General features: G+C 39.7%; 1 protein-coding gene across 6 annotated transcripts in view; it reads right to left on the bottom strand.

The window, feature by feature from the left end:
* il1rapl2 (interleukin 1 receptor accessory protein-like 2) overlaps window positions 1-15,081 on the bottom strand; it is a 528,542-nt gene that overhangs the window by 156,402 nt on the left and 357,059 nt on the right. For all 6 annotated transcript variants that reach the window (XM_074674421.1, XM_074674420.1, XM_074674424.1 and 3 more), the window contains one exon: window positions 11,147-11,250. In XM_074674421.1, the coding sequence (XP_074530522.1) occupies window positions 11,147-11,250 (104 nt within the window). The remainder of the gene's footprint in view (window positions 1-11,146; window positions 11,251-15,081) is intronic.

Raw genomic sequence — 15,081 nt, 5'->3', positions numbered from 1 at the left:
TAGACTGTGACGTACTGACGTTTCATGATGACGCAATGATGTGGCCCCAACTTGGTTCATTGCTGATGGAAAACCAAACAAGTTCTTAGAAACAACGTGATTTGAACCAACTAAGCAACAGCACCAGCACTGAGCAAGCACTGGTGGAAAGGGGGTAACAGACACCCAGTTTGGTCAGCCGTGTTACCGACCAATTCACAAACTCTCTCACCCAGAGGCCAAAAACACCTCCAAGCTGCTAGTCAGTAATTTTCTCACCCAGAGAACACGACCCATTTCCAACAAATGTGACATGTTGAACTGAAGAGCTAGAAAAGCCAGAGGCATGAAATCTCTCATCTCACGCTATCTTGTTCGATATCTAACACTCATCATTTGTTTCTTACAGTCCATTTCTCTGTCTGTCTTTCTTACTCTTTGTCTTCTCTCTCTGTCTCTGTCCACTGTCTCTGTGATTTTCTCTGTGAAACTCTCAGACAGTTGAGTGTAGAGGTTAGATGCTGAGTCTTTCTCAGTGTTACAGCCTCAGAGGTAAACTGAGACCTCTCACTGTGTGTATCAATTTCTTTCTAAGTTCTGTGTGTGTGTGTGTGTGTGTGTGTGTGTGTGTGTGTGTGTGTGTGTGTGTGTGTGTGTGTGTGTGTGTGTGTGTGTGTGTGTGTGTGTGTGTGTGTGTGTGTGTGTGTGTTAATCATAGTGGGTATATAAAGGGTCTTGGGCAGTCCCAGCATGCCTTCTCCCCCCACCGAGGTCCTTATACCTGCAGAGAAAATGGATTTTTACTTTCCTTTTCTCCTCCAATCATTCCTCAATTTCTGCCATCACTCTCTCACCTGCACCTCAATCTCTCTGCAGAGCTTAACCCTCCCTCTTTCTCTCTGTTTATTTACCCTTTCTTCCTATTCCTTCAATTTATCTACTTTCTATTTGGCTCTAACTTTATGTTCTCCTTTCTCTTGTTTTTCCACCCACCTGCTTTTGTACTTTCTCCTTCTCCAAGCACTCACTTCTCTTTGTTTCTCAGACAATGTTATTTAGAGTTATTGTCTCCTGATAGAAAATGTCTCCACACTTTTAATACTAGTTCACCTTAGGCTTCATAACAGTTTCTCCAGTTCACCTCACTTTTCATTCTGGCCTGTACAAACTTGCTACACAAAGGCAATGTGTGGTATCTGAAAAATGAGCTGGCAAAAGACCAAGCTGAGTTGCCTTTAAAGGGGCTGTGAGGAGTTTGAAAGTGATCTTGAAAAAGTCTCCCTTCTAGATATCTGCCTGATCATAATTCACACTTTAAAATGAGATTATCAGCCCCATTATTGCTGGTTACAGGTTATTTTAAATTGCTACTTCTTAGCTTCAAGTTTGCGTCGACCAGGACTGGATCACTTTACAGCACGTCTAGGTCTCTATGACAACACCACACCAGCAGACAAAGTTTAGAAGTGAGAAGAGATAAAACACAGAGATCTGTGTTTTTCTCTGCTAAAAACTATTTCTATGATTAATGTTGCAGTCATGGTTGAAACTGGTAACCTTGCAGAGCAGATGGACCTGCCTGATTCAGTTTCTGAACTCCTACAGGTCCATCTTGCCAGGCTCCATTGACCAACAAATTCACTCGGCTAAATTCTAACTGGCCCAATAGAGGCGGGGGCTGTGGGAGCAGACGTGACGTCAGCAGACTTTCGTACTTGTCAGCGTTCCTTTGATTCTTAAGTTAAATTTATAAAAACGGAAGCTGTTGTCTAACGCCTTTTTCACAGCTGTTTCTCGTGATTCAGTAGTTATTCATCTATTGTTTCTTAGAAGCATCGGCTCACATAAGCTACGTCATACCGTGGTGAGTGTGTTAATCAGAACAGTCGTCCAATCACCAGCTGCAGATTTTTTTTTAAAGTTCCACCTCTGAAAACAAATCGGAAGAGCTGCTACCCAGATGGAATAGTGAAATATTTCCGTGGCAGATATTTGAAACTGTTCATCTGGCGTGTCAGGTTAGGAAACTGGAGCCTAACTGTCAGACAGAAAAAGGACAGAAGAGCAGAAGAAAGCTTAAAAGGAGAGTGATACAGCCAGAGCTAAGCTTTTAGCTCAGGCTGTATCACTCTATAACACAGGGGCTAAACTGTTAGTGATAATGTTTATTCCAACCCACAGTCAGCAGTTATTCTGCAGTGGTCTGTTCAAACTTGAGAGTCTATCAATTAAATGAAGAGTGAGGTTACGTTAGCTCTGATTGGTAGATGACTGGCAGGACATAGCTAACCAGGATTTACTAACGTTACGCATTACTGACATGTCTTCGAGCACCGGGCTGTCAGCTGCACTGAATATAAACAGCTACTAAACTACTTACAAACTGACAGTGTTTACTTGTTGTGATGTTAGCCTACAGATATGTTGGAGCACTGGGCTGCTACATATAGCTGGCTACTACGTTTACATGTCACGCGCTATGTAACTGTACGGATTTATACCTTACCTCGGCGCATTGTATCCCGTAAAAAGTTGTCTTGAACAAAGAAAATTTGTTTCGGTCCGATCTCCATTTAATTCCAAAACAAACACACGCCTCGCTAAAAGTAATTTAAGACAGTGTGGGAAGACTCCAGGCCACAAGGTGGCGAGGGAGTGCAATTAAAACAGATCTTCCTCATAGCATCTTAAAGTAAAGAAACATTCTCTGTAGGAGATTGGTGCAGAGCTACGCACTGAAGCTTTTTATCACAAATCATAAAAATATATTTTTTACATCAGTCTCAATTCATGGATCAATAAATAAAACAGCGCAACATCACAACAAATATTATCTCAAAACGCTGTCCAAAGAATAGTAAGTCTAGACCTTGACTCACAGACCTGTTGGAGGCGCCCTGATTATAATCTAACATGTTTAAAAATAATATATCATAATTACGCTGCTCAATTTTGCTGAGAATGACAATAGCCAATCAGAGAAAGCCGCCTGTAAGGGACAGGAAATGATCAAACGTTTCAGAGACAAAATATTGTTTGTGTCTCTTCAACCACTTCCTCATCAAATTTCATTTAACCGCCTGCTAAATGTTGCCGCCTTACTTAATGTATTGTACAGTTCTGCAAAGGATGAGCAGACACAGTACTGCGGTTATGTTTCATGTCAAAGTATTAAGATGAAACCTGCTGCAGTGGCCTGAATAGACATGCCTCAGTCAAAGAGTGAATACAGAGTGACGCTTTACATATTCTCCATGAATACAACAGCACAGCTACGCATTCCAATGCTTCACAATTTATTTTTCCTTTTCTTACAGCAAATACTGGCTACCTGCAGCACTGCTCTGGTATCTATTTTGTACTTTCGTTTACATACATTCCTCGGTGAAATGCAGTCCTGTAGTGTTTACTGGTCATTTTTTCAAGTCTAATGGTGTAAGTGAGATGAGATAATATGTGAATATTCTCTTTATGTGTGCCATAAAACCTGATTTCAGAGTATTCTACAAATTTTTTAATCCTGTGGTGTGATCCAGGCTTTAATCGGTTTTCTAGCTTGATCTTTTGGCCGTTTAAGATGCTTGAAAAACCCTTTCATGTTACTTTTAATGATTTATTTGACAGGGACCATGTACAAATACATGAATCTTTCAATAGAAAAGATGCTTTGTACCAGATTTAGCAAATGCTAATTTCCATCTGCAGTCCCCGGGCAGGTTCACAACAATCACAATGCAATTACATAACTGTTTATGTTAAAAACTATTTCAAAACACAATACATTGGCTCATTTAAAATTAATATACATCAGTTTCAAATCCTATATACAATATCAACCGGACTGATGCTGACACAGTTGGTTATCAAGAATATATTTCTTTAGATTTCTAGAAAAAATGTTTAAATCTACAGAACATTTCAGACTGTCTGGGAGCTGATTCCATTGTTTTATAGTTTTGGATGAAAAAGCTGTTTGAGCAAAGGCAGAGGATCTTTTTAGGACAGCACAGTTTCTGTGAACTGTCAAGCGAGATGTTCGGGTTGATTTTTAACCTTCGAGGACATGAGCAACACCACAGGCAAACTGACCATACATCATGTCAAATCAATCCATGGAAAAGCATTCAGAAAGTTTAGCATTTGCTTGTTTGCACTTTAGACTGTAAGGTGAGCTGAAACCATTTCAGTTCTCATTATATTGGTAAACAATGTGGCTAAAACCATTTCAGTTGGCATGCTAACTGGGCAGGCTTAACAACATGAGTATGCTAATCCTCGATCCTATCCAGCAATACTAGCAATGGCAGTTACTGATTAGATTCATCTTGTCTTCTTTGAAATCTTAATTGTTTTAGTGGTCTTTTTAAAGACAAAATGGTATTTTTTACCTTGACATGTTTTGACGTACACGCTGCCGTCTTCTTCAGAAGCTGTCATCCAGACAGCTGTGTGGTGTCTTTTTGTCAGCTGTTTCCGGTTGTAGCTGGCGGGACAGATTGATCACGTGGTCTGTCCCGCCAGCTACGCCCCCGTTGCCTGACGGCCTCTGGAGGAGTGTGTCCCAGGTGTGCGAGAGCTGGAAGGCTCCTTCATCCCTGTTGATGGTGTCCTTTCCCCGTTTTCTGATCTCTATTGATTCTTTTAACCATCTTTTGTATTTGTTGCTTTCTGACCCGATTATTGTTGATTTGTCCCAGTCCATTATGTGGTTTTCACGTTTGCAGTGGTCTGATATTGCGGATTTTAAGTTTTCCTGATTTGCCTTTTCCTTGTCTGCCCGGGTGAGACGTGTTGCTGTTTGTTTTCGCACTCTTTCTGGTGTTCTTTTCTTCTTGTGCTGAAAGTTCTCCCCGTCTCCCCGATGTATGAATTTTTGCATGTTGCACATAATGGACTGCCCGTGGATTCCCCGTTTTCTGATCTCTATTGATTCTTTTAACCATCTTTTGTATTTGTTGCTTTCTGACCGATTATTGTTGATTTGTCCCAGTCCATTATGTGCAACATGCAAAAAATCATACATCATGTCTGGATGACAGCTTCTGAAGAAGATGGCAGCGTGTACGTCAAAACATGTCAAGGTAAAAAATACCTTTTTGTCTTTAAAAAGAACACTAAAACAATTAGCAATGGCAGTGGAGAAGGAGAGAGCAACATTAGCTTACTGTTCACTAAAAAGAACCCAAACCATAAATGGTGATGGTGATGGCAGCAGGGTTCAAAGTTGAGCCATGTTGTTTGTGTTTCAAAGTGGTGTCAACTACAGAGCTCAGGGAAGAGAGAAAGCTGAATTATGACAGTTTAATGTTAGCTGGACCTTAACAGGAGGCCAAGAGTCCACCATTCTAAATCAGGAAAACAATCTTTTCATCTATTTTTTACCAGCTTGTTTGTATCTTTAACCAGTGGCATGGTAATAAACAGGTGGACATTACCCTGTCTGTGTTCTATACCCCTGAACTGCCTGCTCACCAGAGATTATCCAGAACACACTGATAATATGGTTAATCTTAAGAGTATCAACTGTAGCATCATTAACAAGCTACGATGTTTACATCAGGAATTATAGCCGGTTGTTTTTTTCCTGCTAAAAATGATCAAATATGTTTCAGACAGAAGACTCGCAGTTCACCGAAACCGCTTTATTTTCACTGTGCGTCTCCTCCTGTGTGACTCTTTAAGTGCACTATAAACACTAACACTAAGGGAGAAATGCAGACCGAAACCCTGCAGATCAAAACATCATCCTGGAGTTATTTCCTGTAGCTTTTTTCACTGGGTCATTATAAAAAAGGGTGCATGTAGGATGTGCTTTTTACTGGTATGAAATGTATGTAGAAGTAGAAGAATAAACACAGAGCAACGTGGCTGGAGAGGAACACATGAAAAAGTTCAGTTCATCATAGAAGCATGTGTCGGGTCTGCTGTAAACTGCAGCAATTACAGAGCCACGATGAAGCACAGTCTCCACCAACATCCTACTGTTTATTTCACTCTGTGGGAGTTGTTTTCCTGCTGTTTTACACCACTGATGAGTGGAACTAAGGTAAAAAGACTGACTCTACTTTGCGAAACGTGGAAGGGAATGATTTCCTGCATGAAATCCAAAACCAAATGTCAGATGGAGATGTGTGAAGCTTCATATTGCTTCGCATTTTTTGTTCCTGCTTCAGCCTGACTATTCCACATGCTGACCAAAATGAAGCATACGATGGTAAAATGAGAATAAACCTGAACAAAAGCTGATCTTATCTCAGCTTACTTACAGTATGATGATGTTAAAAATGCAGATGGGAAGTTCGTTACAACGGTTGCAACAGTATTTATCTGATGGAGGACCTAAATACATTTAAAGGTGCAATATCATTGCATCTGTGTGTGTGTCAGTGTGTGTGTGTCAGTGTGTGTTTGCACTAATAAGAGACCCTGAGACAATGACAGACACCAAGCTCTAATTAGGTTGTCATGCCGAGAGAAGGAGGGAAAGACAGAAAGGGGGAGAGATAGAGAGGCAAAGAGCTTATTAAGGAGGATAGGTGTCAAGCTCTGGCAGGAAAAAAAGGAGGTGGGAAGAGAGCAGAGGAAAGAGAGGGTGATGAGGAGAGTCAAAGAGAATCAGGGAGAAACCGGAGGAGAGGGGAGAAAAAAACTGGAGGGAGATGGACCAGGAGAAACAAACAGGAGATGGAGGAGGAGGTGTAGAAAATGGAGGCAGCATGTGGGATGAGGCCAGATCTGATTAAGAGTGGGAGAAAATAAAAAGAGTAGGAGGGAGAAGGTGATGTGGAAAAAGTGAAAAGGGAAAGAAACAGAGCCAGTGAAGCCAGTGAAGGCGGTGAAGGTTCCAGCTGCAGAGGAGGAAGACAAGCAGGATCAAGTATGGAGGATAGATGGTGATTTCATGGCACGATGCTGCTGCTGAGAATCATCCTCTGCAGCAACCTCAACAAAAGCATGTGGAGTCCACAATGGAGGTGTAGAGATTTGAAAAGAAAAGCTCATCTTTGGATGAAAATGACTCGATTTAATACTCCGATCCATTTAACTCTCATTTTATAATTGTAGGCAATAAAGCCATCAAAGAAGTTTCTAAATTTTGAGAAATCCAACATTAAGTCATTTCTAACCTTGACATTAAAGCAGGATGTCATTGTGCAATCTAGGACAGGGTGGAGCAATTCAGTTGATGTAATAGTTTTACTACCTGAAAGTGAGGCATCTAATAATAATAATAATAATAATAATAATAATAATAATAATAATAATAATAATAATAATAATAATAATAATAATAACAATACAATAATAATACAATAATAATAATAATAATAATAATAATAATAATAATAATAATAATAATAATAATAATAATAATAATAATAATACATTTTATTTATAAAGCACTTTTTATTTGAAGACTCTTAAAGTGCCACAGAGCAACAGATAGAACGATAAAATATAAGATCTAAAATTAAAAGGGGAGGCTATAGGTAGGTAAAAACTTTTCTAAAGAGGTAAGTAGATCTCATTTAATCCCGCATCTCACTTCATTCATAACTTTGTCAAGAGTTGCACATGTGCAGTGCCAACCAGAGCAGAGGTTCACAGAGGAAGACACATTTGAAATAAAAATACAAATGTCACTGTTCACATAAAAGCAAAAAAAAAAAAAAAAAGTTTATAAAAACCTGCAGCCAAACGCCAAACCAACAAGCCTCATTTGCAACAAGAAGGTTACAGTGGTTAAGGAATATAACCCTCAGAGGCATCACTGTGAGGAACACAGACTGTCCTGACCATCTTTCCAGAGGAATCACAGGAGGGGAGGTCAAAGTCCAGAGACTTAAGACCATGGTGCAGTCCTGCACAGCCCAACAGGGGGCCAGAACAGCTTGTGCTGTGAATCTTGTTGATGAAACAGCGTCCATTCAAAGACTCTAAAGTAGTGAAATGATGCATGCTGGCTGTTGTGCATGAAATACGTCTATGCAATAACAGCATGGGTTGTTGGTGTAACAATATCATGCATGTTAAAGTGCACCTGACAGTGTTTCAAGTGTGTATGGAAGTAATCAGTGTTTCTATTTTACTACATTCATGTTTCTTTTAACTAAAGCCTTAGTTTGGATTTTGAATGTGCTTAAAATGTCCAGCTCGCTTGATTGTCTGAGCCGTCAAACCTGGCCCACTTGAAAGTGTAATTGAGCAGCCCCACTGTGGAGTGTGAAGTGGCCCCAGGGTCAAAGTGGATGTTGACTGGTACATCAGTGTTTTCGATCAGAAATTTCAAAGTCAAATATCGTCAGCTTAGTCAAATATAATACAAATGTAAACAGTTTGCACGCGTTACACCAAACACTAACAACAGGTAGTGATGTTATCTTGAATCTTAATAATTAGACCATTTGACTGGGAGGATACTCTGTCAGATGATGGTCAGGATGCTGTACAGCTAATCTCGAGTTGAATGCCTGACTTAGCTCACAGGTGTCTCACCATATGTCTCTCATCAAAAGATCTTATCAGAGACATTACTGTCCAATACTTCCATCATGGAAACCTGAATGAAAAAACTGAAGTGGTGTAATTTAAAAGGAAATACTGAACATCTGCAAACATATTTGTATTACACAGTGATGTTGAACAGTTGATTTTGATTGGTCATTACACAGTAACATAGCAGTGGTCTGCGTCAGTGTCCAGTTCACTTTGTTTGGTACCATTCAGTTAATTACAACCATCTCAGCTGAAGTTTTTGCTTAGTAGGGTAGTATTTGTAAACACTAGAAGCAGAGATGTTCACAAGTCTTAGGTCACAAGTCTCAGTCAAGTCTCAAGTCTCTAAAAATAAATCTTATGAGGTTTTGTCATCTGCTGCTATCCGGTCTACTAAGAATACTACACAGCTGTATCTACGAAAAGCATTCAAAACATTTACTGTATTATCATCACTCCTATCTGTCAGCATATCTGTCATGCTAACGCACCTCAATGTAAACAAGTGTGACAAGCAAACTTTAACTCATCTGTTCAAATATTCACTTACAAAGCTAGTAGAAAGCTAAGTGAACATTACATAGCTAATTCTGAGCTAACCCTCCATACACGTGGATGTGACTGACCCACCGGGGTGAGAAATTTGATGTGGTGGATCCAGCATCTTTGATCCAGATCCTGCAGACTTTGCAGTCAGTCAGTTTGAAGTTTTTGTAACTAAATGTAATGACAAATGGTACAGCAGCAGCTTCAGATCAGGCACCAGTCACTGTTGTTGTAATCTGATGTATAAGTGACACTTTGTGATGCTGCAAGGCACCAATGCACGAGACACCAATACGTAAAGTGGTTACCATGGTTACTATGAAAAAAAGGAAGGAACCACAATAAGCTCGTCAAGAGTTTCCTCAATCTCAAACCATAATGATAGGTTACGGTTCCCAAAACACAAGTCAGAGTCGAGTCTGAAGTCTTTCGAGCAGGAGTCCAAGTCAAGGCCGTCCGTCCGTCCGTCTGTCCGTCCGTCCATCCATCCATCCATCCATCCATCATTTACTTTCTACCACTTATCCAGTTCAGGGTTGCAGGTGGCTGGAGCTAATTCCAGCTGTCTTCAGGCAAGTGGTGGGGTACACCCTGGTTTGATCACCAGTCAATCTCAGGGCTGGGACTCACTCACACATACGGGCAATTTGGAATCCCCATTTGACCTGATGGGCATGTTTTTGGGCTGTGGGAGGAAGGAGAGGACCCGCACATGCACAGGAAGAACAAGCACACTCCACACAGAAAGGTCCACGTTTCCCAAACCAGGATTAAAACTGGTAACCTTGCTGTGAGGCACCAGAGCAAACCACACCACCAGTGTGCTGCCTACTCAACACATTTCATTCATTCATTTTCTGAACGGCTTATCCTACTCAAAACATGTATATCATCAAATACCAAGAACCCTTAAAGTGGTCACAACACTTTTTATAAAACTGAATAACTTAAAATAAGTTCTATTAGTGAAACTAAATATGTACATTGTCATTGCTTATGTTAAAAACAAAACACAAATCCATCTTTAAAACTCAATAACACACTTGAAAACAGCTCCTCCTTACAGGCTGAAATATGGGCTCTGACCACACATCCCCTCTCCCAGACTAACTAACATAAAAACACGCATTGAGATAATAATGCACTCACAAATATCCCAAAATACCACATATGACTCAGGATAAATCAGGCGGTATGCCAGTAAGCATTCAGGAGAAGTTCAATTTACTAAACTGTTCATTTCAGTGAGGTTGTGTTTTCCTCGTTCTGCTTGGCATGTAGCCAAACACACACTCACACACAGAACAACACACAGCTCCATTACCTCAGCACCACAGAGCATTTTGATACTCTTCATAGCCTTCAGCAAAGGTAATAAAGTAATGATGATTATGTTTTTAAATGACCTCTTCATGTTCTACCAACTGCCAAAAATAAAAGTGCTTTTGAAACGAATACCTCTGAAACAAACGCATAAAAGAGTAATGCTTTTTAAATACCATTCATCTCTGTTCTGAAGTATTGACCACGGAGGGCAGGGGGCTTTTTTCCAAAATGAATACAGAACAGTCTGGAATAAAAAGCCCAATTCTTCTTATTCAAACACTAAAAACAGTTCTGCTATTTGCCCACACAATGTAAAAGGGCCGCCTGGGTGGAGAACAAAACTCTCAGAGTCAGAGATCGATGGCGGGGTTGTTCCCGTGAGATAAAATCAACAGTACTGGGGCAGCTCCAGGAGCGCTGCTGCATGTCAGAGTCTGGACAAAATGATTGTGTGTGTCTGCTGTTAAACTCCTCACTATGTTTATTCAGTCTGATGAAGCAAATGTTCTGTAGCTGGAAGTAAAACTTCAGAATAATTCTCTGTTTCTCTCTCTCAGTGTGCTTCAGCCCAGCTCCCCCCCCCCCCCGAGGAGATGGACTGTATTTTTGTGTTATTCACAAATTGCTATCAACAAAGCATTCAACTGAAGCAAACACAATTTAAAGCATTCTTTCAGAATCCTGATTACAACCCCAGGCCTGTCTTTTGGCAAGTCGTTTCAGGGATGAGCATGGAGTCACGATGCCGAATAATAACTTAAAAACAGGAATTTGTGGAGTCGTATTTTGCACAGTTCACCTCAGCACACAGGTGTAGAATCCATTGTCTTCCATTTCAGCAGATCTGAACCAGATGGAGTCGTCTTCTTTACTCAGGCGATGACCTGAAAATATGATGGGCTCCTGAAAGGACAAAATATAAAACCAGTGTCAGCGCCATGAGGAAACATGTGATGGAGTAACAGTCAAACAGTAATTCATTCACTGTTTCTGAGTTAAAACCATTGGAAGAAGTCTGCATTCAATTATTACCAGTTTTCTTACCAATCATTATCTCTTTTCTTTATTCTGATTGGTCAAACCCTTTCACATGATCTTCTAAATTAAAGGAACCAGAAAGTAACCACAAACCACAACATGATTTATGCTTCGGCTGTGTCACATGACTGGCTGAGTGAGAAGTAAAGATGTTAATAATCTTCTGCAGAAAATGCTACGCCTAAATCTGCAGATTTTCAAACCTCTACATCTTAATATGTTATTGAAACCCCTAAATCTGTCCGTAAACAGATCGAATCGGTCAGTTCCAAAAAAAAAAGATCTTTCTTTACTGAAATGATGAGGTCATCCCATGATGATCTCCTAACTAGTTTATGACATATTGGAAGGAGGACCTCAAACACCAAGGTCTGCCCAAAGCTCTGCCCCATACAGACCTCCAGAGGACTGGCCAATCAGAGTTGTTAAAGAAATTTCAGGAATCTTGACACTTGATGAAGAAGACTCAGGAGACTCAGATGGCTTAAGTTGAAATAGTTTATATAGCTCGATCGAGGAGAATATGACAGACAGTACACATGGTGCCCAGTGTAATGCAAAGTCAGTTCTAACAGACCAGTCCGTGTGCTCAGTATTTAGTATTCTTGAGATTGGGATTGTTTTGTCTGTCTATCAGAAAGGGGGGTTCAGTTTAGCTTGGGAACTCAATGTGAGAAACAGCGTTCAAGGAGACAGGAACGTGTGAATCGGATCCAACCCAGACTAAGAAAAACACTGTCTCTGTGTACAGATAACTTTAAGGCAAATACAGGTATTATTGTGAAACATGTAGAGACAATTTAGAGAATAAACTAAGGAAAGGCATAAAGCAATATGAAAATTCCACCACAAGAGTGACGGAGGAGCCTTAAAGAGACGGCAGCTAAAACAAAACATTTTGGTCAGAGCCTGGAATAAGAGTTTCCTAAATCCCCAGTGTGAGAAGAACAGGGATTTCTTCTGTTTTTTTCTTTTTTGTTTATTGTTGTAATTCATGTAAAGCTACTACAGGGGCACCTGAGGGACAGAATAAAGCACAATACTCACACTTTAAAGCTCCTGTGAAGAGCCTTCATCCAGTTGTAAAAACATATTAAATATAACACTGAGCCCATTAAGTGGCCCACTGAAACAAACAAAACCATTGGCAAAAAGATTTTAAGCTCCCGTGCTGAAATTTTTGATGCCTTTATGAGCTGCAAGGGGTTAGGTCAGTTTACGGCACTACTATGGAACCCACTTTTTTTTTTTTGCTTTACCATAGCAATTATTTATATGTGATCCATTTGATTGTTAAAACAGGGCGGGCTCTCATTCAGAAACAAACAAAGCAATAAGTTGGAAATAGAAGATATGCAAAGACGTGAGAGGTAGCGCTTTGACGACAGAAGGCGCCAAAATCTCTTAAAAGCAAAGAGGTGTGGAGGGTGAATAATATTTTTTCAGACTGTGATTACTAAGAACAAAGCAGAATATCATACAGAAATACAAATATTGAGTAACGGTCCACCACATAAAATGCTAAGCTAATGTCCACCTTTCACCCTTCTTGGTGGACCCTGGTTCATGTCTGTGTCTTGTCTTAGCCAAGTTAAACCCAATTTGGTTTCTGTTTGCCAAAGACCATTGGTTAACTATTTACTCCACTTATATCATTTTCAGTAAGAGACGATGTTTAGTTAATGCAATTTGGATTCAGTTTGAAGTGTACTATTGTGTATTAGATACTGATATCGTGTATTAATACTATTAGATCTGAAAATAATCAAGATAAATCTTGTTGTTGACATGGTCCTTACAGCTCAGAAGAGCAAGAGCACGTTTTACAGCATTCAGGACAAAACCCTGAACTAGATTTTCTCTCATTTCTGTCTCTTGGCCACTGATTGGAGAAAAGAAGTTCCTTCTTTTATTGTTTTGAGTCTCAGAGACAGGGAGAAGTGTTCATATACGCATTCATTCATACAACATGAATTCATTTTTTTCAAATCATCTGTAAAGGTGGTTGAACTGACAGATGCTGTCTGAAACATTCATCGAGAAAAATAAAACAAAGCCTGAAACAAAGCTGATAAACTTCAGCCTGGCAATGTTATTGTTCAAGCTTTCAATTTTTAAAGGTGGCACAGGCAGGGGATCCCATCACATTCAAACAAGTAGTGAGTAAACAGCTCGGTGCAGATAAGAGTTATGAAGTGACTCACTCTCATAAAGTGCTTTTTCTAGTTTTTCAATTTGGAGTAGTGATGAATGCAAACTACACAACTTTTTATCGACCAGGTCTTTTTTTTTTTTTTTTTCATTTTGTTTCCTCCAACCACATCAACAACAATTTTAAAATGAGCTGTTTTTACTAAAGGCGGTTTGAGGATGTAATAAGAGATCTTTATATCTCTTCCAAAAGTTTTTTCCCAATATTTGTAATTGGGTTTGGACTTCCTTTCCAACAGTAGACCTTCATAACTACAATGAATACATATAACCTCCTCGCTTTGCGTCCTGCAAAAAGATCTACTCTTAATTCATTTACATCTAAAATGAATCCACTGCTTGGCAAATGCTACATTTTTATGACAGGTGGTGGTGCTCATTGGTAACGGTGTCTTCATTTCCCCAAAACACCGCCAATAAAGGTCTCTGTGAGGACTTTCTAAGTGATCTTGAAAAAAGTCTCCTTTCTGGACATATGCCTTATTGTAATCCACAATTTGAAATGAGATGATCAGCACTAAAATTGGTTAAATCTTTCCGCAACGAAAGGTGACCCACTGGCATCACATCCATGACTTGAACTTTTACACAAACAGTATCATTTTTCACAGAGATGGCTTCATTGTGGCGAAAAATGATTCTGAACACAAAGTCTCACATTTGTTGTAACAGTTACCAGCAGGACAGTTTCCTTTGTGCTGCAGCAGATAGGTTTGATGGGGTCATTATCACTGGCCATTACTGCATCAAGATTTTATTGTTCATGATGCCTGCAGATAAAATCACCTTTACAAAAATCCTTGAGTCATCCTAGATAAGTCTGTTGGGTCTTTTTTTTTCTTTAATGGTTTGACCCAAACTCAGGAAAATCTGCTAACCATGATAAGACAGAAGACCAAAATAAGAAGTTTGAATCGAAGCAATTGGAATACAGACAGTCTCCTCATCGTTACAGTTGTTTAATGAGCTAGGGGAGAAGGCTTTCTGTGTTTCTGGACTATGTCCAGTGATGATGCTTTGAGAGCAACAAGTGAAAGGGAAGAGCACAGATGTGATCAATTAGACAACATTTCCACAGAAAGTTAAAAAGCTGCCCGGTTCCTGATCTTACACAGAGAAATGTTGGAAAATGATCAGTTCTATCAGTTATCTTGCAAATTGAGTTAACCCTGGCCTTGGCATTTATTGGTATGTCAAAATTTCAACTTCAACTTTATTTATAAAGCACTTTAAAACACAACACCGGCCAAGGTGCTGTACACAATCTTAAAGCATAAATATCTGACAGTAAAGAAAAAACATTAACAGACAAGAACAATGAAAACAAGAAAAACAAGAAAAGCCAACACCAAGGACCAAATTAAAATTGAAGAGTTAGTTGGCCAGCTTAAGGTGCAAAGGAAAAGGTACAGAAAAGGTAAGGTCACCCCTTAGCACCCTCTGAGAGACATTTAAAAGATCGTGATCTGCTGATCTAGGAAAGAG

This window comes from Halichoeres trimaculatus, unplaced genomic scaffold, assembly GCF_033239565.1.
Source record: "Halichoeres trimaculatus isolate MK-OKI-2021-1 unplaced genomic scaffold, fHalTri1.1 fHalTri1_scaffold_7, whole genome shotgun sequence".
Classification (NCBI taxonomy): domain Eukaryota; kingdom Metazoa; phylum Chordata; class Actinopteri; order Labriformes; family Labridae; genus Halichoeres; species Halichoeres trimaculatus.
Note: the sequence above shows the minus strand (reverse complement) of the source record. Positions and strands in the feature narration are given on the sequence as shown.